The sequence below is a fragment of the Ciconia boyciana genome, chromosome 18 (assembly GCF_034638445.1).
Source record: "Ciconia boyciana chromosome 18, ASM3463844v1, whole genome shotgun sequence".
In the NCBI taxonomy this organism is placed as follows: domain Eukaryota; kingdom Metazoa; phylum Chordata; class Aves; order Ciconiiformes; family Ciconiidae; genus Ciconia; species Ciconia boyciana.
In genome coordinates, this window is record NC_132951.1 from 1,458,124 (window position 1) to 1,482,023 (window position 23,900).

Consider the following 23,900-nt stretch of genomic DNA (forward strand, 5'->3'; position numbering starts at 1 on the left):
TTCATACAGTACCACCTAATCCTTATTAAAAAAACAAACAAGCAAACAATAAAAGCTAGCTGAAAATCCACCTGCAGAATTATTTTCTCATTTAGTCAAAAGGGAAGGCGTATCACCTACAGTCAGCTTCAAAAGGTTAACTGGTACCAGTCCTGAGCCTTAGCATCCTGCAACAACCAGCCCCAAAAAACAGCTTCAGATGTGCTGCAATTTAGAGGGTAAAGATGCTCGTGCACTGTTTTCCATCAGGACAACTGATGCAGTTTATGTAGTCCATTCTCTGATGGCTGTAAGGAACAGTTTCACACATATTTAGGCCTATTTTCAGTGGTTTTTTAAAATTTTCCTTAATACTGGACTTTTTTTTTTTTAAACAAAGGTGTTTATTTTGTAAATCATTTTTTTATTTATCTAAAAATGCACAATTGCAAAAAATTGCCTTTTGAAATACATTTTGTTATAAGCACTAATAAATTTTATGTAGCAAGAAAGTGACCAAACTTCTCTAGATACTCAAATTTAAGCTGAGCTTCCCTGGAAGCCAAAGATCCTTTTCCGTGTTACACCAAGAGAGGCGCAGCACAACCATCCTTCTGAATGTGTAGCTGCCACCGTGGCTTAAAGGAAAGCTGCAGTGTAAAAGTGACAGTCTTCACTCTGAAATCTAAGAATTGCTAAAGAAGCTGGGTATGAATTAACAAGTTAGCATGGGAATGTTGGCAGCAATTTGGTGCCTCCTCTACATTCTCATGCTGATTTGAATTTCCTGAATCTCTCATGAGAGCAGCAGGCTCAACTTTCTGCTGAGAAGACTCAATAAAATGGCACCTTGCATTAATGATACCAACATTATTCACAGCAATTAATAGCTTTTCTTTGCTACCCTATATAAATATTTTCAAATTTGATGGGAAGTAGCTGAAGATGGCACTGCAGTTTTCCTTTAAGTAGAGCAAAGTAGGTTAAAAATCCACTAAAAGCATATATATGTATGTAACCCTCTAACCCTAATCTTATTTCCAAAAAATTAAGGAGATTGTATGCTTAAGGAAAAAAAAAAAACGGCACAGGCTGCATTTGAACTGTCACACACAAATCTACATTTTGGCATTAGCCGCCGTCACACACGGAAGCAGTGCTGCAACAGTACAGGCTGCTTTATTTCCCCCGCTGTAGTCCTCAAGAACATTAAGTGCAGCCCTGTTCCTCCGAACAGGCAATGAAATGGAAACACTTGAACGTGAATCCACGGTTGTTCCTAGAGCAGTGAATATTTTTTATCAACAGTAATGACAAATCATTGATTCAATGAATGAATTTAGTTGGTTGAAAATTTTCATGTAGTTAAAGAAGATGACTCCTTCAAATCAGGTTGAGACTTTATAAAAATTCACATTCTGTAAATTACCTTTCACAGTTAAATAGGCAGGGGCTGATCCTTATGTAGAATTAGATACACAAAGCATTTTACTTATTTCTTTTTAAAAAAATTTCAAAGTGTTTAAAACACTGCTTTGCTTAAGTTTTACCTATAGTACCTACCGTACTACTGAACCTGTAAAGTATCTTCACCAAAATCTAGTTGGCTTAGATAAATGCCGGTTTTTAACAAGAACCTATAGTCTAAAAAGAATCATGCCAAATGGGAAAATAAGTTTGAAGAGAAATTAGTTGCAGAAGCAATGCTTGTTTTGTTTGGCATGTTTTTCTTCTTTTTTCCCCAGGTACATGCTTAACTCATCTCGCTGGCTGTAGCCAAGTTAACAGATAAATGCATCAGCAAAATACTCACCCTAAATTTTCAATTAAAAAAAAAAAGGAAGTCTTGAAACAAATGTGTTCCCCCACCCAACCCTTCCCAGTTCCTAAGTCTGAAGAGGAGGGAATTAATAAAAACACATAAATGGCTGCTGTAAAATATAAGAAGTAAAAACTGAATTTGCTATTAACCATTTGCAGAAGAGGCAAAGTAGCAGTTACACAAATTACACAAAATCTACTGTAATTCTTACATGAGTATAAAGTGATTTCACTGAAGGAATTATTTCAACATTTCACATTACAGTTAAGATAGAAGGGGTGCGTCAAATGCTCAGACACCCTTGTTAATATCATCTATCCTAGATTACACACGACAGTTTTAAGAAAGGACCCTTAAATGATCTACATCTGTAACATGTTATTGGCCTTAAAAAAAAAAAAATCACTTGCAATACCTCACAGAATCTTCACTTTAAAGCATGACCACCTTGTAAGAGTCCTTGTCAAATAACCTGCAGAAATAATGGAGCATCTTGCTACGAGTGCTCTACCCTCTCACTTGGGTGACTAGGCACCAGTCGGTTTCATCTGAGAAAAAAAAATTCAAGTAAGACTAAGCTGTGCTGGCTTCTTGAGAGTGTTTGCAGATGGTTCATGTGCTGGAGGTCCAAACATGCATTTGTTTTGCTATTTGGTGCACGTAACCAATGTCAGGTCTTTGATCTGGATCTGGGTATATGCACATGCTGACCAGCTCCCGCAGCTGAAAGACAGGAAAACAGGCAAATGTGAATGAATCAGCTGCCTTCTTACTGGAAAAGGCTGCGGGAATGTTTGTCCGACCACTGGAGTCCAGGACAGGAGCTGGGAACCTCTTATGCAGGTGTTCCTGGGCAGACTGCAGGCACACATCCGTCCGTCCATCTGTCCCATGTCCCCCCCCACCCTACCAAAGGGCCAGGAAGAACCTTTTCCACCAAACCTTCAGCACTGAAGATTTCCATGCAACCCAGAGGATTTTACATCGTCATTTACAATGCACTAGTAGCATATATATACCTAGGGGTTCCCTGCTCCGTGGTTTAGTGTGGCTCTACAGGGAATGCAACCATCACCGCTGATCTGTTACTCCTGACACGGGAGGCACCAGGGACATGGGCACGATGGGAATGAAGGAAGGAAAAATGAGATCCCTACCAGACATCTGAGCGAGCTGACAGGCGGGGATGGACTTGCCAGTGAAAGTGGCCTCGGAGGAAAGGGGCAAGTAGAGGGAGGGGTTTAAAAACGCGTCCTGAACGGAGCTCTCCCGTACAACAACGGCACTTCCCTTCCCACACCAATCCCGGGTAACAAGCCAGTTGAAGGTTTTTAACGTAAGAAGTCTGAACAGCATTTGTGTATCTTAAGATACTGGAGCACGGCTGTCAAACACCAGTGTTTCCTAAAAACCCTTGTGAAGAGAGACTGGTCATTGATTATGTTTAATAAATAAAATGCAGAAGGGCTGAAGTCTCCCCACCTCCCAACCCTCTTTATTGTGCACATGAAAGATTGTAGCTTTTAATTACACAGACACTGAAAGCTGCTCGTACCCCCGAGGCACCGGGAGAAACAGCCTTGAGCCTCTGATCTTCTCACATCCTCCCAGTAGCCACAGTGCCAATTATTTTAATGGTAATTAAAAGCATGACCATACAGCTATCAAGCACACGGCTTCAGCTGCATTACTGAATGTACCCAGTGAGGTTTTCAGCTCTGGATGGAGCAAGGCCCCGTGCTTCGAGTTGTCGCTGGGCCTGACGCACGTTTCAGCGGGGATTCCTGCAGGGCAGCACGCGGCCGAGCAGCAGCATGGAGGCAGGGGCACACGGGCAGCACAAGTGGGAAGGACGTGCCCTAACGCAGTAACTGCTAACCACTGTGCCTGTCATTTTGCGTTTATGCACCGAGAGCAATACAGACCCCCTAGCCAGGCTATGTCCAGAATAAACCCAACTCCACTGCCTGGCCCTGGCCCATTCCCTCGGAACTGCTACAGTGACTTAATTCACCTGAGGGCAGGGGGTTGTTGCCTTTGTAACAGCTGAGACCCCAAAGATTTAACACATACCTCAGCCCTGATCAGACAGACCACCACAAAACGCCCACAAACAAATTAAAATGCTTCTAAAGGTCTGACCAGAGCCTGTGCTACCAGTGCAGTTTGTCCAACCAGTAGCTGTGCTCCCATGTAAATACAGCACTTAAACACAGCCTGGGAAGTTCTGTCCTGTATCGATGACCAGGACAGCACAGGCATTTCACCATCATCTACAAGGAACTGGCGGACCAAGCCTTGACAAGCACCACCAACCAGTATCTCCAGTTACTAGCAAATTTGTTCCTGATATAGAAAACTAATCCTGGCTGGAGTCCCAGCTCCTCCTCCTCCTGCTACAAGCAGGACGCCAGTTGATCACGGGAGGATTTGGACTGGTTAGCCACAAAGGCTACAGAGAAGAGGAACATCACTGAAATGGAACACCGGTAAGGCAGGCATTCTTCAATAAATGCTCTGCCTTGTTCATCTAAAACAACGCTGCAGCTAAAATATTCATGTGATCAGCAGTCAGCCTGCAGCTGGAGCTTCGCTTCAAGACCACATTACCGAGGTGAAGGAAAGGCATGCCGATGGCTCCGGAGCATCACTGAAAACTTTGGTAGCGTGGCACAGCCTAATCCTCACCCCTGCCCTCGGATGTGAAGGCTTTACTGCTTTCCCTCACTCACAAACCTGCAGCAGTGACAATATTAGAGTGGTTGTAAAGACTCTGCCCTTTCCATCTAAAACAGAGACATTCTCTCTTGAAGGAAAACGCGTATGTCCAGACCGAGATAACCACCCACCCACTGGCCACGGGAAGAACAAATTCCTTCTGGTGCAACTTGCTGCTGCAGGCAGCTGCCTCTACGTTTCCCAGCCTTTCAGAAGAAACGACCCTGCCTGCATGGCTTATCTAGCTTGGGTGCCGAGAGACACCAACACACCTTCCCTTTTGGCTATCCCCTCCAAAAGCATCTGAAAATCCAATCTTTAAAAGTATGTACTAAACCAAACACTGTTCATGGTGGAGTCATGTTCTAAAAACTGAAGCTCTTCACGGTTTCAGTCAGAAGCAGGAGCTAATGCAGCGAGAAGAGCTACAGCCAAAGGCACAGCCCTCCTCAGACTTTGTCAAGCATTCTGTTAATAGTGTATGAACACCATCTGGAGTCTAGTTCTCTGGGACCTGGCGCCTTTGAGCTTTAAACCATCCTTCTCACCCTGGATTGTATCACTACACTACACACACTCTTTAGCACTGCCAGAGGGAAGCAAACAGACAGTAATTGTAAAGACAGGAAACACATCTGTCAGCTAACACTAATTCTTGCTGCCAGCAGGCATATCCTCAAATGCATGCTACAACAGCATGGCAAACGTGAATGCACAGAGCCGGGGCTCACTGCTACGGCAGCTGGGGGGGGGGGGGGGGGGGGAGGGTGTGCGCGTGTGTAAAAAAAAAATCCACTTTTCCAGAACAGTTCTCAAATAATCTTTTTGCATGAGTTACTTAGCAAGTAAAAAACTAAGTAAAATGTAAAATGTGTGGTGCAGGGTCCCTCTCAGGGCACAGACCAGACTGTCTGCTGCCGGCCGCATTCAGTATTTCCCCTGCATCCTGCCTCTTGCTCCTCAGAACTCTGAGGTAGGATAAAACAAAAGAAAACCCCCAAAGGATATGGTGAACATTTAAAATCACATTAGCCATTTCCTTTCAAATAGAACACAACTGTAACTGAATGAGGACGTAAGGAAAAACAGCTGGTTTGTCTAGGTAGGAGGAAAAAAAAAAAAAAACAAACGTAAAATCCCCATCTCAAAAGGCCCTGAACAAAACCAACACACGTGTTTGCAGCTGAAGTGAAACATCGCCGAGCAAGCATGCACAGTGACTCCGGTTCAGCTACTGCTCTCCATCCCTCGCTTTCACATGCACAAAACCCAGACTTTAAAAAGCCCCCGTACAGCTGCTGTATAGATGCTTATTGCATTAAACTACATAGCCTTCCTCCCCCTCTTTTTCTTAAAAAGAATCTTTCCCCCCTTGTTACAGACTGAAGACTTCATAAACAAGAATTTAAGCACTGTTTTATGGTATGTTATTTCAAGGGAAAGGAAGCGAAGGAGAGGGCTTTCCCACGGTTCGTTGTTTTTTGCCAGCATCACAGACTTTCGGTTTCAAAATATTCCCCACATTAAGAAATCTTCTTTTCTGTCTTAATTTAGCTTGCCAATATTCAGACATCACAACGATAGTTTCCTTAGCCAGCCCTAGAGGTACCCAGGACACTCTGGCCATCTCCTGTTCTGCCTCGGATGGAGGGGAGCTTCTCCTCCCAGGTTCCCTTTCCCCTGTGGGGAGGAACTTCACTGCGCACACCCACCCCACATTCCCCTGCAAAAATGCTCCCAATTTACCTTTTCAGAATAATGTTCAGCTGGAAGAGGTGGGTAGTCACATTGCTCTATTTTTTGGCAAAGAGAAAACAGGTTCATTTTATCTCCATAGAAAGGACTCTGAAGAGCTGCCATCTGGAGAGAAAACACAGACAATATTTCAGAAACGCAAAGGATTTAATAGCCCTCAGTACTGCTGATTTGCAAGAGCGACTTTTGTTGTTTGACAGTGAGCAAGTGATGATGTTGCTCTTTGAGACTGTCCACGGCCGAAGTTGCTCCAAGATCACAACAGTTTTGCACACCGACGCAGGGCTGGTGCCAGGCGCACCACCGCACGCTTCCCAACGCCCCGCCGTCCTCCCACGCAAGCGCGAGCGAGCGGAGTTGCAGCAGCAGCAGCGCAGAGCTCCTCCTGCCATCCTGCCACGCAGCACCCGTCCCCCTTGGAGACGCGGCAGTGCTGGTCGTGTCCGCTCAGCGCAGCCAGGCCCCTGCTCCGACACTGCTTTACGGTGCACCCCTGCGACGCCAGCCCCCCGGCCCTGCCTCCTGCCGGAGCTTCCCACGACCACGGCACACGGCCACTGGGCAGCACCGAGCCTGGAAAAGCTTCTACACTTTCCTGTCACTGTGATTCTTCCTGCCCAAAATGTTTCAGATGTGGGATGTTGGGTGTATACAGGCAATTCTACAGGTACACAGAAAAAAGTACCTTTTTTTTAAAAAAAAAAAAAAAAAACAAAAACCAACAAGAAATAGGATGCTTGGACGGTAGGGCAATCGGTTAGAAACGAACTGGCTCAAAGATGACTATGAAAACCTCGCATAAACCCAATCATCTCTTTAAAGAGTAGAAGCTCTTCTGTCTTTGATAACATGCCACGGTTTCAGTCTTCCTCGGTTACGACCACACTCAGTTCATTTGCTCTCCGTGACTGGTAGATTTTTAACAGACTGCTACAAAGAATAAATGGATTAGTTTTGGCCATTTAGCTACCCAGAATACGAAGAATCTTATAAGCATGAGCAATGTACTTCGGCCTTTAAAAAAAAAACCAAAACCACCTCAAAACAAACATCCTCTCCTGCCGGAAATCTGCTATTTAGAAAAGAGTATCCCAGGCAGATTTGGGAACCAAACTACTGAAACTTTTCCTAATCAATCTGGTCTTTTTCCCCTTTCAGTTCTTTTTTATGAATCCAGTATTTGCATCTCCAAAAATATGACAGATGTCCAAGATAAACAGGCTGTTCACACAGCAAGGAGAGCACAATGGAAGGCTCTGGGTGGGGAAGAATTCCTTCCAGGGCATGCAGAGACTCCTTACAAAGATATGTTTATATTATACTTAAGTCTCAGGAAGGAAACTACATCTTTGTGTGCGGAAAACCATTTACGCTGCGAGTTCTCAACCAGAAGGTCTAAACGAACACTGAACGACGAGCCTCGGAAGAACAGCTGTGGCAACACAGGCATTTTTGAACTTACAAAATGTGGCTTAAGTCGTGTCCATTAAAGGCACACACACCGAGCTAAGCACCTTCCCTCTCGCTTTCCCGCACCAGGACCCAAGCCCAGCAGACCCGCCCGTGGCCGCCGGCCGCGCTGGGCCCATCTGCTTATTAGGCCAGGGTGTTACCAAAGTGCCGCTCGTCACCCGTGCCGCCTGTCAGAGGAGGCCCCGCGCAGCGCAGCGATACCGCCTCCTAATGAAGCGCCACTGGGTAATTGCGGATATTATCCACTCTGTTTAGATCTTTTTAAACCATTTTGCTACAAGCTGCATCAAAATCGGCAAGCTTTTCATACTGAGGCCAGCTGAAGTTGATGCTTCTCACTATGGCTTTAATAGGGGGTTATTTGATGATTATTAGTCTTTTGCTCATTACCATGCGCTGTGAAAGCCATCTGAAGAACGCTGTCTTGTTGCTGACACACACAGCAAGCTCCCAGCAGAATTAAAAAAAGTCAATACTAGATCCTCCACTCTATTATCCTGCAGTTAGGAATCAAGATTGATAGATTATTAGTGATTTGGTGACAGACAGGCAGTTTTGATTAGGGCAGGGGTTTGAAATGCTGCATTTGGGCTGGATTTGCGGCAGCAGGACGTGGCCTAGGGCAGAGGCATGCCCGAGCCGCCCCTCGGGCACCGCGGGAGCAGGCAGCAGCCAGGGGTGTCCGAGCGAAACTTCATTACCATTAACACACATCCGAGCGTTAAGCAATGCAGGACACATCAAGATAAGCTATCCTTGGTTTAAACCATAAACCTATCTTTTAAATAATTTCAAGTTACTATGTTTCTTCCTTGCTTATTTGCGAGACATATTGGCTACTCTGTGGATTTAGTGAAAACACGCCTCAGCTGCTGGGGGTCACCTTGCGTAAGGTCACAGGTAAGAGACCCTCTGCGATGAGTTCCGAGCCATTATGAGAAGTAATAAGATATATTCTGGCCAAATCTCCAAGGTTATCTCCTTAGGTACCACCAGACTAAAATATTTTTCAGGAAGCTCTTCCAGAGGTATTTATCAGATATCCAGAGAGGCTTATAAATGGCAACACAGAATATACGAAGGTACCCAAATGACACTGAAGGACACAATGAACTGAGTACACGGCTCGCACAAACATCTCAGAAAATTCCAGCCTTGTTCAGTTTTCTGTCTGTAATGCTTCATGTAATGTAGCTCGAGATATTTGCTGTGCTAGTGACATTTACTGTGCTTTGCTGCAGGCTGGGCGAGAAGAGCTGCACAAAACAGCGGGCTGGGGAACGGGCACACTTTTACCTCTCTGCGGTTTCACCACTATTATCAGGAGCAATGCTAAGCTATTCCTCGTAGCCCCGCAGACCCGAGGCTGAAGAGTCACCCAACCGGCTGGTGATCGGAGCCCCAACGGCCGGGCGAGAGCCCTGACAGCCCGGTGCTCCTGGCCTTTTGGAAGTTTTTGAAGGCAAAAGGTGAAGTTGTATCACCGTTACTTCATTACTGTCCTAACAGTAACAGGCAAATCAGTGGGGGAAAAATTACAGACTCCAATTAGAGACTCCAATCTCCAATTAGAGATTGATAGCAAACTGCTCTCAATCAGTTAAAACAAAACCGGAGAGGCCAGCACGCAAGATTGTTTCAAGAAAAACACTAATGGGCGCATTAGGGAAGGCACAGAAGGCAATCAAGGGTTAACCAAGGTCTCCGAGATTTCAATACAAACATCAATAATGCCAGTAAGGTTGAAAGGGATTTTTCAATTCCCATTAACTTTTCTTTCCAAGTCTAGTTAAGCAGTCATGTGCAAAAGAGGAGGAACGAAAAGGAAACAACGTGGGGTTTTGGGGTGGTAAATGCAGGGAATTAAAATGGAAAGAGATGGCACACACATTCCGAGTAAAACAGTCAGGTCTGCAGGGGTCGTGACCACAGGCGCTCCAAATATCTCACTAACAACAGTTTGTGATGCTACATCGGGGTTTGCTCCTGACATTTGGATTAGAGCAATTACCGCAGGACAGCTAGATCTCCATTTAAAATGACCACCATGCAGTATGACTGGTTAAAAAATACATATATATATAGGAATCACTGTTAGTGTTTAAATGGATCATCTTGCCAGAACTGCTAAAGTCATTGCTTGTAGCTATATTCTGGGAATTAACAACTTATTTTTATCCCCCTCCAAGTTATCTTGCTGACAGATATCTACAGGAAGTGAGGGATGAAGACAGTTACTACTATATTGATAAGATTTAATAAAAATCACTGTGTGATTATCAATGTCAAAGTTAAGTGGTGCTATGTGGCATCACATCCCAAACCCCTCAGTGTGCCCTAAGTGGATTCCAGTGGACACGTGTGTCTCTGAAGGCAATTTGTACACTACATCTCTCTGCAGCCTATCTACACAATCAATCTGGAGAAATATCAGAAGTGACTCATAACCAAACAAAACATCGCTTCCTTACTTTTAAGCCAAATGGAAGAACATCGTTACAAGAAATTAGTGATGATAAAATACAGCTCCTTCAAAGACAGATGAATTTGATTTTATTTTCCCAATTCTAAAAAGTTTAAAAAGTCAAGTAGCTGTTTATCTACTGAACACAAAATTGGTAACTGTCCAGTCTTCCTTGGAATTTGCAAGATCTCACAGCTCCTGTTCACAAAGTTAAGGCTTACGTACGTAGGAAGTAAATTTAAAAATGCTTCACATGCCAAATCTTTCACATGTTACTATAGTACTGCTACTCCTACCAGAGAATTATGTTTAGTGTGCAATTAAGTCAGCTTCTTGAAATATAAGGAGTACCAAGACTACTGTGCCATAAGGGGACCATATTGCCTGCAACAAAAACATATCTTAGCACAACGCTAAATATTTCTCTCTGCATAAATCTGGAATCCCATCTCCAGCAGAGCTCAGCCTCAGAAATTACTCAGAGCAGCCTGACAGAAGCTGTACACTACAGCAGCAAACGAGTAGCGGTGTCCAACTTGGGCGACTTTGACGGTTATTGATAGACTTGGCAAGTCCAACGCACCATGGCAGGGCCAAAGTCCTCAACTCAGCAAAGCCTTAAACTGAGAATTCCTCTTCAGGCCCAATACATGAAGCGTACCTGGAATAATCCAGCATAATGAATTACTGGGAGCTCAGGCTTCCTTCCCTCTGTTCCCACAGAAGAGTCTCCAAATTCCTTTTCCAACGCCACCAGCAGACCCAGGTACGTACAGCTGTACTGTACCGTTCCAGTTTTCAGTATCTCATTAGAAGCATTACAAGCAAAACCACCCTTTATAAAAAATACCAGCTTTTCAATGGTATGCTGCTGCTGCTGCTTTGGGAATTACTAAAAGTCTCTTGAATTCTTTCACTAGAGGTAAGGAGAATTTGAGGATAGACACAAAACCACTCAATTTAAGCTCACAATTTTCCAAATCTTTTTAATCCAAGTACTTAGCAGGGTGCCTTAGGCCCTTCCTCTTCCTCCTATCCCATGGAATTTTAACAATAAATCAGTGATAGAACCATGTCAGGCCCCAGTGTCTCCACCAAAGTGGATCTTCCCTTCAGTAGATCTAGTGGCTCTTTGCTCTGATACTACTATGGCCAATGCTAGGACTTGACACTGCTCATGGTGACTTGTGGGGCATTTATGCTAGACACCCAGATAAAAATCTTCTTGCTTAATTAAACTCTATTAAACTCTACACACGCCAAGCGTACAGGAGAGTTGGCAGTTGTGAGCAGGCTGTCTGAAGAGCCTTTACATCATGGTGGAAATACAGTCTTTGGATGGACACTGGTAGGAGGATAAAAAGAATGGATAGTTGTGGGGTTTTTACCCTCAAGGGCATTTTTTGGGCCACATTAAAGTCCATAACTGCATCTGGGCCAGCTGTGCTGCTGTCTTACACGCGGGAAGCAAAGGGTTGTTAGAGTCGAGCCCCCAAGACTGCTTAAGTCCCTCCAGCAGGATTTTAGCCATTTATTTCACCGAGTTTCCAGTACCAATCTCTCTCTGAAGATGCACACCACATGGCACGTTCCCACTCTGCCAACAATAAATCAGCACCTATCGAACTGTATGACTCAGGGCTTGGTAGCACACCAGTGACAGGAGGTTACCTCGCTGAACAAGCATTTAGTTGTCTCAGATGAGTGTTCCTCCCCAAAATACATAAACAGTGAAAAGTAACAGGAAAATTTACTTTTATACCGTCTTGTCCTAAGAGGTTTGTTTAATCAACTAGCTGAAGTAACATGGTTAACTATAGTAAATTTTCACATCTGATGTGCTCACGAAATAAATTGCATTTCTGTTTATTCTCTAATTCCATGTGGTTACGAGAAGTTGTAGTGAGAAACAAAATGTCTTCAGTTCACATAATTTATTATCCAAAGAGGATGTGAGCAATATTCTTATTATTAAATATCCCAGGGATTTTTAATTCTCTGGGCTGGGATAAAAACTTTCTAAATGTTGACATGCCCTTTCACTTGAATTCAAAGATGCAAACATTTAAAAAAGGATTAAGATTAGATTATAAAGGAGTACAAGACTGTTCAATACCCTTGGATCCCTGCTAAAAATGAAATCACAAAACTCAAAGTACTGTTATAAAATCAGCACTTATTTTCAAAATACATGCAATAGCTTTTAAGGAAAAGTTGCATACTAAGTGCGTAGTCCATACAAAGTGTGCCTGCTTTGTATCTGTGCATGGGGCTAGAAGACAATGCACAATTAGAAAAAATTCCAGCTATAGTTCTAATGAAGTTAGAGAAACTGATTTCGCAATACATAAAAACTATTTTTCTTTACTGAAAGTTCCCAAAATTAAAATATTCCACTTGGTCAGAATTCAATTTAACAAACCAGAAGCTTACATTCAAATGAATTTGCTATTTTTAAAACAAATGCAGTATTCAGAAGAAACGATGAATATGCTGCCCTAACAACAGCTCTGCTCACAGTAGGAAGAAAGAATGCAGTAAGCTGGCTTGTTTATGTCCATATCCTCAACATCTCCTGTGACCTACTAAATTCACTTTGTGTAAGTACTGTGCTGTATGGCAGTGTTGTTCATGCTCAAAAAGCACATGATGAGCATAAAAAGAGTTAATTTTTCCATAAGATTTCTCAACAATTAAGCTAAAGTAAGTCTGAACTACTCAATTTCTGTACCATATTGTGTGGTTAAGACAAACCTGGGAAAAAAAGTTAGAAGATACTTGCCTCATACAATAAACAGCCCAAAGACCAGATATCAGATTTAAAGTTATAGCCGTTTTCATGTATTCTTTCTGGGGACATATAGTATGGAGTTCCCACTGTAAAAAACAAACAAACAAAGAGTTATCGTCTTAAGAAGTGACTGTATTATGCAGAAGTTTTACTTCATTAAAGGATTAGGTTTAGCACGAATAGCTAATTAGAAGAGATTCACACAAAAATTTGGAAACAGATCATGGTTTCGAAGGCATAGAACCAAATATATCATCACATATAGAGCTAGAGGACTGGTGAACATTACTGAAAATGTCTTCTGTATTTTTGAAGTTTGAGGACCGTTTTCTTCCCCTTCCAGTCTTCCAGGTACCTTCAGAGTGTCTCAGGCGGACAGAGCAATCATAAAGGATCATCCTCCTCTGGTTCACTCAAGAGCATTGAAACTGCAAGTTAGATGTCATGAATGTACTCTGCTAAAACAAGAATCCTGTGACAGCGTATCAATTGAACGTTCACCCGACACACCGCGCTAGCAGCATGACAGAGCGGCTCCAGATGTGACGGGGCACCCTTTTTAAGAGTTCAGGAGACCATTTACTGCAGCAGGGAAATGGAAGTAACAAGCCCAGCACCAGACAGGTGTTCAAAAACTTTCTGAAAGAACCAAGATAATCATTCCAAACTTTAAACTACTGCTCCAACTTGAAGTCACATCAGAAACTGTGGGATTTCTATGTACTTCCAGAAGTCTGTATTTTATCAAAAGAAATTTACTCCAGCATTTTGGACAGGAGTTACAGGAAATTATTAATAAATTCCTACCTCAAAAAGGTTCTTTTTTAAATCCTAAATAAGTTTCAGTTGTGGTACTGAAAATATAAGACATCCTGGCAGTCTCAACTACATCAAATAATCCTCAGATACATCATTTATTAAAACATCCAAGGACTTTATATGCTCTCTTTTCTCCTGCTTCCCCTGCTTGCCTGTCCCCTGTCAATTTTTTTTTTTTTTGCGCTTTTGGCATTCCAGTGTATCCTTCTCCTAATTAAAGACCTTTCCTCACAAGATGGCAAATGTTTAATTTGCCTGTAACATTCAGTCTACGATTTCTGCATTTGAAATGCTGACTGCAGACAGCTGGAAGACTAACAAGCAGACGCTATGGTGTTAGGGGTGGAGGGGGAAGAACAGCCACCACCTGCCCCGATGCTCCTAAGGAGGGGGTTGCACACTGTAGGAAACGAATGAGTTCTGGGGCAGAAAGCAACAGCTTCCCGAAAGGCCCAAATCAACCCCCAGCGAGCGCACAGATGACCCAGCACAAAGCTGCTGCCGTCAGTGCAAGACCTGAACAAAATCACTTTGGGGTCCCTCTAGCTCAGACCATGCCATTCTAAGTATACTTGTGAGTCCAAATCTTCGCTGCATTCCTCTGTCACCCAGAAAACCCAAACCCAGGCCAGGATCCCTTTGATACAGGCACCGTACAAAGCCTGTCCTCACAGGACAAGAAGATGTTTACAGCCCCAAAGAATTCACAACACGTATATAAACCAAGACACAGAGGAACGGTCAGACGTGGGGCAGCACCTAAGGAGTCAGACAATACTCCCTCTCAGTACACCAGCATCCAAACAGAAGCTGGAAATCAGAGAAATACAGAAATCTTCTCTTAGGTTATTTAGTCAAAACAAAAAGCATTGATTTGAAATTAGTACTGCCAATGCTGGCATGCAATTATCCAGTTTACTCCAAAGCATCCCCAACATCCCCCCTTATGAAGGTCTTGCTGGAAGTACGGATGCCATATGCACCAGATCCTCCCAGTTTACCCCACTACTAAAGTTGCTACCATATCAGCATTCTGAAGCCCCGGGTTTCCTGTGGGGTAAACTGGGATCGTGTTGCACCAGCTATTCTACCTTAAATACTCAAGGCATTTTCTTTCTCTGGGAGGAAAGCTAGGCAGCTTACCTCAAAACAAAAACAACACCCCCCCACCCCCGCCACCCAAACCAACACCCTTCAATCTTTATTCTACATTTCTGTCATGCATTTATATGCCCAAACCTTGAGTCTACTGAACCTCAACAATTTTTACTCAGAGCTATTCAGAAATGTAGCATATAATGTGAAATTAATCCTATGGCATCTGTGTGAAACATAAGATGTTACAGGAATACATATATAAAACTCTACTTCCCAAAATAGACCAAGCGACCAAGAAAGGCAACCACTTCCCTGACTGGCTTATTTACTTGGTCCCCCAGGACTTTCGGTAATCAGCTGCCCTATACGATAAACTCAGCTTGTGCTTGCAGGTCATTCAAATAAGAAATCACTTTGCTTTCAAGGTGAAGAGTACCCTAATGAGAAATTAAATTTTTGCAAATTCTATACAAGCTACAACACAGGAAAAAAAACACATGGAGATTATTATATTTCCATGCTCAGTAATATCATATCCACCCTAGGAGCATGCCAAAGTGACACTGTCCCAGATCTGTCTGGTTTTAGTTGCCAGTGAAAGGCTTCTATGTATGGATGAGGCCAGAGTTCTGTTAATAGTTAGTAATTTTTAACAGACTGCACAGAGTAACTTCACAGAACAGCAAAAGCAGACAGGATTCATTCAGAGAACCCAACAAGGCTTTCTGTGGATCTCTCCCATGTGCATGCAAGATGCACACAATGAACAGCACAGCTCCCCAAGTAATTCCCACACATTTGCCAGATTTCTGTACAAGAACTGACTTGGTTGGAATAGCACTAATTAATTTTCCTGCTTAAAAATATGGAGCTGTAGAAGAAATGGTGATTCATTACATGAAGTTCTTGAAGACAGTTTCGGAAGTCCCCACTGAGCACCAGTAAGACACTTCCCTACCTTGAACTCCTCAGTGCTGCTGCTTTTCTCGAACCTGCCAGGCGAGTTAACAGAGCAGATGAAGCAGAAGACATGCTAGCCCTTCACTGACAGCAAGTACAGGAGCTGAGCATGGGCGGACAGCAGCACGCAACTGGCAGGAGGGAACACGAAGATCTTTCCTGCTCTTGCTCCCCAAAGTCTTCGTGCTTCAGAGTGCTGGTGCCAGGGCTGGCCTCCAGCCGTAGCTGTCCTTGCGATCAGTTATTCTGGGTCACTGCGTGACAAGCTCAGAGCAAATAATCAACTGGGCTCTAAAGTTATGGCCTTGCCTTCCATGTTAGCAGGGGTCTGCTTGGTAGGCTAAAATTGTCGTTTCAGATAATGCCTTAAAACGCCCTTCGATCAAAGCAGAATGACAGGGTTTATAATACGGATGAGTGCGTTATAGTCCGTATTCGATTTTCTGTGCATTAGTCTGTTCCATTATATTAATAGGTCTGTGGAACAGTCCACGCCTGAGCTGATTTTATGAAGTCTACCTTGCACATTTACCTATCATTACTGTAGTGTTGTCAGCAAATGTACGAACAAGCAGGTCTCTGCGTTTCAAAACTGATGCATTAATTTTTAAATAACTGTCATGATAAAAGACTGACAAGCCCAATTCTCTTTATGGCCTGTCCAACATTACGTGGGAATCTCCTGTAATGAGCATCTTCTAGAAAGCCGCACAAGGCTTCCAGTGCAATCAGTCAGGGCTCACCACTGCATTGCATTAGTCAATTTGACAAGAATAGTCTAATCAGAGACTATTAATCAGAAACTTTCTTTGGTATTTGCCCTGCTGAAAATACAAAATATCGTTCAGATTCAATATTAATCACCAGCTAGTAGAGTAACGGCTTTAAAGTTATAAAGGTCGCAAAATCGTAGAGAAGATTATGACTAAGTAAACATCTTCCCGTTCTATTCCTGAAAGTCGAAACACTTCACTTGAATATCAGCATACTTCAGCGATGCCAGAACAACATTTCTTCCGACTCTCCCCAGCACTGTCTGTGTAGCACAGCTACAACACCCACACGGACCAGAACAGCTCTGGGATATCTGCAACACCCAAGGTAGGGAAATGCTAATTATTCCAAATTAGATTAAGAGCAGAGTTTCTTGTTTCACCAGGAAAACACACAGGCAAAGGCAGCAAAGTTATTCCAGAAATAAAATTCAAATTCCTTTCCTCTCATATATAGTTTGAATTAAAAACCCTACCCGTGCAACTACAGCAACCAGTGTGCACAGGTACTCTGAGCTGAATTCCCACATCTGCCACAGAAACACCCAGGTAAAGAGCTACATTACTTCTAAACTCAGCAAGTCTTTCACCACACAGTGAAGATCATGCTCACTCGTTTTAAAAACGTTTTTCAGCTTGAATCAGTGGAGTTTTGTTGTTGTGAAAGTGACAGTGGCCAGGTTCTTAGTACAGTCACACACGATCGTTATTTTCTATACAGAGCTTCTCCTTGTGCAAACACAGTTCAGGCAGGGATCAATGCTTCCTGTGAAATTCATCCTTAGCTGCACACAGGCAGAAACAAGAGAAAATTCTGATTCATGCTTTTAGGAGGCTCTATCAAGAGTCTCATTCACTGCATTTAATGTACCACAGACAAGTCCCTTGCAGCAACAGCCTCCTGCACCTTTAGGCAGATTGCCATTAAACTGAAATCAGTGCAGAGTATTTCCAAATATTTTAATAGGCTCTGTATGTTGGGGTTTTTTTAAATGCTATAAAAAATAAGCATCTCTTGAAATTAATCAAACTCCATAGCCATATTTGGCTGCAAAGTACAAGTGATAAGGAATGCTTTTATTGTTCCGCTTTCACCAGCACCTTCCAGCTAATCTTTAATACTGAGCTGAAAAGTATTTCTGAATCCATCACTTTTCTTTCTCTCAGCAGGGAACAGAGTTCTGAATATGAAAGAACCTAACAAATTCTGACCTTTAGTGTACCTTTACAGAGTATTCCCAGTTTCAAACCAAGAGATATCAGAGCACAAAGAGGGCCTCAAAGGGCTAACACTGATTAAGCATTCCTTCATCCTCGAGATGTTCCACTCCTGTCAAAACAAACTTTACAATGTTTTGAAATACTTGTAATTTCTGAAGCATGCTCATTACAAACGAAAAAGGCAACGAACTATGCGCAAAAACCTGAGATGCCATCCAGGAGTAACAAAAAACCACTCAGTTTTTAAAATAATAAAGTATTTCCAGAACTATTAGCTTAGCTTTAACATGCAAGACGCACTATTACATATTCCATACATACAGTTGAGAAAAATATTTTAGAGAAAAATATGTTTTAATAATATCGGGTGGTGCAAACACAGGCGGGAAGCAATTCTACTTGAAAATGAAAGTCCACAACTCTCACCTGTCTCATCTCTTCAGACACGCTTGTAGGCTACCAAGAAAAATGTACAGCATTATTTAAAAAGGAGCCTAGTTCCTAAGTATCTGTCTAGTTCCTAAGTATCTGTTTCTAACTGTTTGCCTTACTTGGGGTATATTTCCAACAAGAAGGCTGAGGCCTTTTCCCAGAAGGAGAATATGGGAATTAGCTCAACTTTTGGGAATTAGCTAAAGTGAAACAGTGATCAAAGGCACTAAAATATACTTTAAATTCCTTCAAATCTCAGTGTGAGGTACCCCCACTAATTGTTTCAAGGGGGAAAAAAAGAAAAAGATTACATCTACTTACTCTTACAAAAGAGAATAAATATTTTGTGCATAGTATTGCAGCTGCTTTTACAAGACCTGTTGCTCTAAGCTCTCTCTTTTTTCTTATTAGTATTTAATTACATACGCAACCCTACCAAAGTCCTTATAGTTTTTCGGGTTTGTTTTGTTTTTTACATGTAGGTAGTACAATATACCTGCAGTAATTCTGCAGCAATCTTTCCTTCCACAAATACTGTACTACAGGCACAGACCAAAAGGCCCAAATTTCTCAAACCCCACAGAATATTGGCTGTTGAAATTTTAAGCGGATTTCTTGTGTCCATTCTTTCTTAACAAGTACTGCTTACGCGCCCCTCAAAGTACTGTGGTTTTGTTTCAGATGGCAAACTGGTTTGTCAAGCAAACGAAAAAAAGACAAATAGTCCATTTATAAAAGAGCTCTTCTCGTGACTGCAGTTATTCCCTGTTCACCCTCATATCCAACGAGAAACCAGAAGGAACGTGTAACACCCCACGTACTCCAGTTCACAGCTATCTGCACGTTCTAAACTGGGAAGCTTTGACTTAAATGCATGCCCCAAAAGGAAAATCTGCTCCAAGTTTATTCTTGTCCAAGAATAAATAATAAATCATCTGCTCCAAAACAAGACTATTCTGTGTAAAATTGGTTTATTTTGTTTTGGTGGTTTTTTTTTTTTTTCCTTTTCTTTACTCTTTTTTCTTCAAAATGTAAAGCCAATCAGAAGCTTTGGGTAATGCCAAGTTTATTTGGCTAAAAATGGGCATGATACCAGTTCACAATAAAGTTATCCATTTTAATATTAATGGAAATTCTCTATATTTATTACAGCTCCTAGTAAAACAAAATCTACCAGCTTACTGTGAAGTTCTCCAAAGTCTATGCAGTTTTCCAAAGTTTATGCAGTTTTTAAATATGCTCTGCTATTTATAATTTTTGTCTTATAACTAATTAGGTTTTATAGCAAAGTTAATGACTTGAACTTTCTCCCAAGCATATTAGAATAGCCTTAACTCACAGGTATTCCTCTGGATGCCCACCTCAGAGATCAACAAAATAAATAATGGACACAATCAAACATGAAAAACAGACAAAAAAAATACTCCTAGCCCTATTAAATCTTCAACGAGAGAGACGACACCTGGAAGCACATCACACACCAGTACTATCAAATCAACCCAAACCGCGTGGTGTCACCCACCCAAACTCCAGCATCTAGATGTCATTTCATGATTACGGGGTGCAAAGCCCCGGGTTAAGTATAATCATTTTCTGTAGTGAAACAGCCTTCAAACAGGTATCATATGGCTCCTCTGGGGGGAAAAAATAAACAAGGGGGGGGAGAGGAAAGGAAAGAGGAAAGGAAAAAGGAAAGAGGAAAGGAAAAAGGAAAGAGGAAAGGAAAAAGGAAAGAGGAAAGGAAAAAGGAAAGAGGAAAGGAAAAAGGAAAGGCGGGACTATGAATGTAGTAAAATGCCTGCATTACAAACTGCATAAGAACAGGCTGTTAAAGTTTTTCAAGAAAATAGTAAGCAGCACTAAAAAAAAAAAAGAAAATAAAAGGAAAAAAGCATTCCTGCTCACTTCATGCTGAATTGCCCCCCCCTCCCCCCCCGTTCCTCCTACGCCCCCCAATAAAATGAAGTTTCTGTGATACGTGAGAGTCCACCTCCATTAAACTAAATCCTGGAGCTTATGCTAAAAGGGAGCTTAAATTAGGGAAGGAAGGCCAGTAAGCCACCATGTTGTAACAAGTAGTTGTAAAATTCACCTTAGCTACACTCATTACCTTTAAAACATGGGAGTTTTCTGGTAAAGCTTGTGCATGAAGAGCTCTCTCCTACGGAAAAGGATCTCCTGTCTTCTCTCACAAGCCATACAGGGAAAAGGGAAAGCGGCAGAAGAGGTGCCACCTGGTGACTTCACCCACACCCTCCAGCCTCCGGCTGGTTTCTGGCGTTTAGCACCCATCCCACAATACTGCTGCCTTTCCCAGCACAGTTTTGTTACTTAGTGAGGCAGGAGGCGTCCATGTTTCCCCTCTTGCAGGTCTGCCCACGGAGGTTTTCCAGGGGCTGGGGCTTTCCCTGCCTCACGGTCGCCCACTGCCCCGGTGATGCTCCCGACCGGCCGTGCCGCCAGTCAGGCGTCCTGCCGTTGCTCCGAGCAAGGCGCTCGCCTGCATCTCACGAGCTGTGTATGGGCAAATCTTTCATTTTTCTTTCATTACCCCGGCATGTACTGTCACTTAATTTTTATGTATGCAATCCTTCCTGACAAATATGATCTGCTGCCTGGTAATTCGTCTGACGTTCATTCTGTTCCTTGCTCTAATTACGGCTCCCATTCCTGACACGGCGGCGGCTGCGCTGCTGCAGCCCAGTGGTACACCTGTCAGACGGGTTGTGGTACTGCCTAATGCCCTTTTATGCCAGTCTGATGCTAGCAAATACAAAGAAAGAAAAAAAAAATTAGATGAATATATTTGCATAAGCCGCGCGTTCGATTCATGGGTCAGCAGCCAGAGAAATTATGGTTCAGGGCGGTTGCCGGGGCAACGCGGCTACGGGAAGTGCCCGGCATCGCAGCCTGGGTCCGCGCGGGTACCACACTCCGGTTTGCAGGGTGTTCATCACTCACGGCTACTTAAACAAATGTCTTAATTAAACCAAAACCAAGATCAGTAGAATTCCTGCTGCTACAAAACCTATAGGTCTGGCAAATTACAAAAAAAAAAAAAGCTTCAAGTCTGCATATTTTTTGATTGTAAAAATGTTCTTTTTACTTGGATACAAGAACCACTGGGAGTGGTGGTGTGTCCACCCCTCCCACAACACGACACAACACACTGTCTCCAGTATCACTCACTGCTACTCCTTTAGTGTTTTGCGCCTTATTCGCCTGTTTCCAAGATGCTGTTGATTTGAGGAAGGGCAAGGTTTGTGCAGAACAGGCTTAACTCTTCCTGCACGAGCTTTCTCAATTAAGAGAGAGCAACCCTGGTAAAGGTCACAAGCTTGGCTTACATGTGCAGCCAGTTTCCAAGCCCCAATTTATTCTTATTAATATAATAAGTGCAGCAGTCAAACTAGATAAGATCATATAATTAGACATGATCATATTTTTGCTTGTCCAGATGATGTGATTGTAACTTTCTGTGAAGAGGATTTATTTTAATCTCTTAAGTATAGTGTGTATATAACCTAGGATAGCTTTTGATGCAAAGGGAAATCTCCTAATATTTTATGAAAGTAAACTGTAGAAATGCCTCATTATTTTTTTTTAAAGCATAAACAAAATAAGGCATCTATCTTCCTTTCTTGTGCACTGAGAAGCCCCAGTGCTGTTGGTGAGTATTATCAATTAAGCTTGTATGCATATAAGAAACAATCGAGCAAGACTCACACTCAGTGGAGGAAATTGCACAAAGACAAATAGTGAAACAAAAACATGTCATCTGTTCCAAAATCAACTGAGAGCGCTAAATGTAAAAGAGCTTACATGCTGCACTAAAAGCCAAAGTTCCTTCACTGCTGTAACACAGAAGTATCTTTGTGACTCAAAAAAAAAAAAATTAAGACCCATTAAAAAAAACGGAAAATCAGCCACCTCTCAAGAGGTTACAGACCAATTATGAAATACTTTATACTGTAAGAATTAAAGAATGACCTGTGTATACTGTATACTTTCCTATAGCATTGTAATTAATGCTAATGGTAAAAATGAGGGAGAGAGGAACCCAGATGCTCTAAATCAGTCAACTTAATTCCAATTCCCAGGAAGATGCTGGAGGTATAATCATGCTACTTGTAAAACACAGAAAAAAGAATAAGAAACGAATCATCATCACTATGACTGGTCCACGAAACATCATGAAAAATGATATAATTTTTTTCCATGATAAGTTAAGAGGCTTCAGAGGTAGGGAAACAGAAGCAACAGATGTATTACAACTTTAACGCTTTTATCCAAGGCTTTTATAACTTTACTCATAGGCAAGCTGTTAAATCTAAATCAAACTACTTAATGGATGCAAAATTGGTTGGAAAACCAGTTCCCTGTCAAAGTAGAAGGCTACTTCAAGTGAAGTCCTGCAAGACAGCCGATAGCTCTAGTTCTGTCCAACACATGCATTAACATGGGGCACTGTGGCAACACTACTGCCTTTGTGGGTAACAAGAAGCTGGGATGAACCAAAGCACAGCAGTGTACAGAATAAAAATTCAAAGTGATCACAAGTAAGAGAGTCTGGAAACAGGATACGGTTCAGTAAGAATAAAAGCAAGGTACTAGGCTTTGGCAAGAACAATGAGCTGCACCAACAGAAGAGCAGGAAAACAACCTTGAGATAAGTGGAAGACATTAAGAAAATGTGGATCTTTAAAGCCTAAGCTGAGTTTCAAGTCCCTTTTTGGAACAGACAAACTGCGAGGGCTTTGAACACTTCCCTCACCTCAGACGAGGGCCACAACCCCTGTTCAGGGTAAGACTGCTGACCAGCATCTGCTAAAAACGGTGGTGGTGTAACATCTAATTCCAGTAGCAGAGGGCAGGCAAACATGCCATTTAGAGTGGAAAAGCTGCGTTTGTTACATTTGCTATAAATCATACACTTACCAGGCCAGACCTTCCAGCAAAAAAAATCAAGTGGAGTTTTAAAACAAAAAATACCTATTAATTTCATATGAAGAGTACTTAAAACACATATCATAGAAAACATAGTAGGCACCCACTGAATCAAGCTTCTGTCACAGTAAGAGGACAGACACCACTTCTTTTGAACACCACAGCTGACAACTGTACAAGTACCATCTTACCTAAGGAATGTGCTGCAGTGGTTTTAGAACTAAAAAAACGGCCTAATCCAAGATCTCCCAGCTTCACCACCCCTGTGGCTGTTATAAACACGTTGGCTGGTTTTATGTCTGCAAGAAGAAAAAGGTAAAAGGTCAAAGCCACAAAAGGTTATTTGGTTCTAATACTGCAATAGAAACATAGCCTGGAGCGCTCTCTGTACAGAAGAGGCTCGAGCAGAACCGCATTTCTTTATAGCTTTGATAGGCTGAGTCTTCCAAGACTTCAAGCTCTGCACACACACAAAAATCAGAGCACACTTCCCAGCACACAAGAAATACCAATGAGGGAAAATGTAGGAAACAGCACAACAGAATGGAGGCAACCTCTTTAACTGATGGAAATCAAAGAAATAAGTCTGCTTCTCTTTGGAAATTATTGTTTTCTACAGGAAAGTGTACTGCCCGCTATGCTCCCCTC

At 42.4% G+C, this 23,900-nt stretch overlaps 1 protein-coding gene across 5 annotated transcripts in view; it reads right to left on the bottom strand.

Moving 5' to 3' along the window:
- Window positions 1-749: 749 nt before the first annotated feature.
- Window positions 750-23,900, bottom strand: part of NEK6 (NIMA related kinase 6) — a 69,314-nt gene continuing 46,163 nt past the window's right edge. For all 5 annotated transcript variants that reach the window (XM_072882876.1, XM_072882877.1, XM_072882874.1 and 2 more), the window contains exons 7-10: window positions 23,444-23,551; window positions 12,994-13,088; window positions 6,266-6,379; window positions 750-2,524 (exon numbers count right to left, since the gene is read on the bottom strand). In XM_072882876.1, coding sequence (XP_072738977.1) covers window positions 2,414-2,524; window positions 6,266-6,379; window positions 12,994-13,088; window positions 23,444-23,551 — 428 coding nt within the window. In that variant the 3' untranslated portion in view covers window positions 750-2,413. The remainder of the gene's footprint in view (window positions 2,525-6,265; window positions 6,380-12,993; window positions 13,089-23,443; window positions 23,552-23,900) is intronic.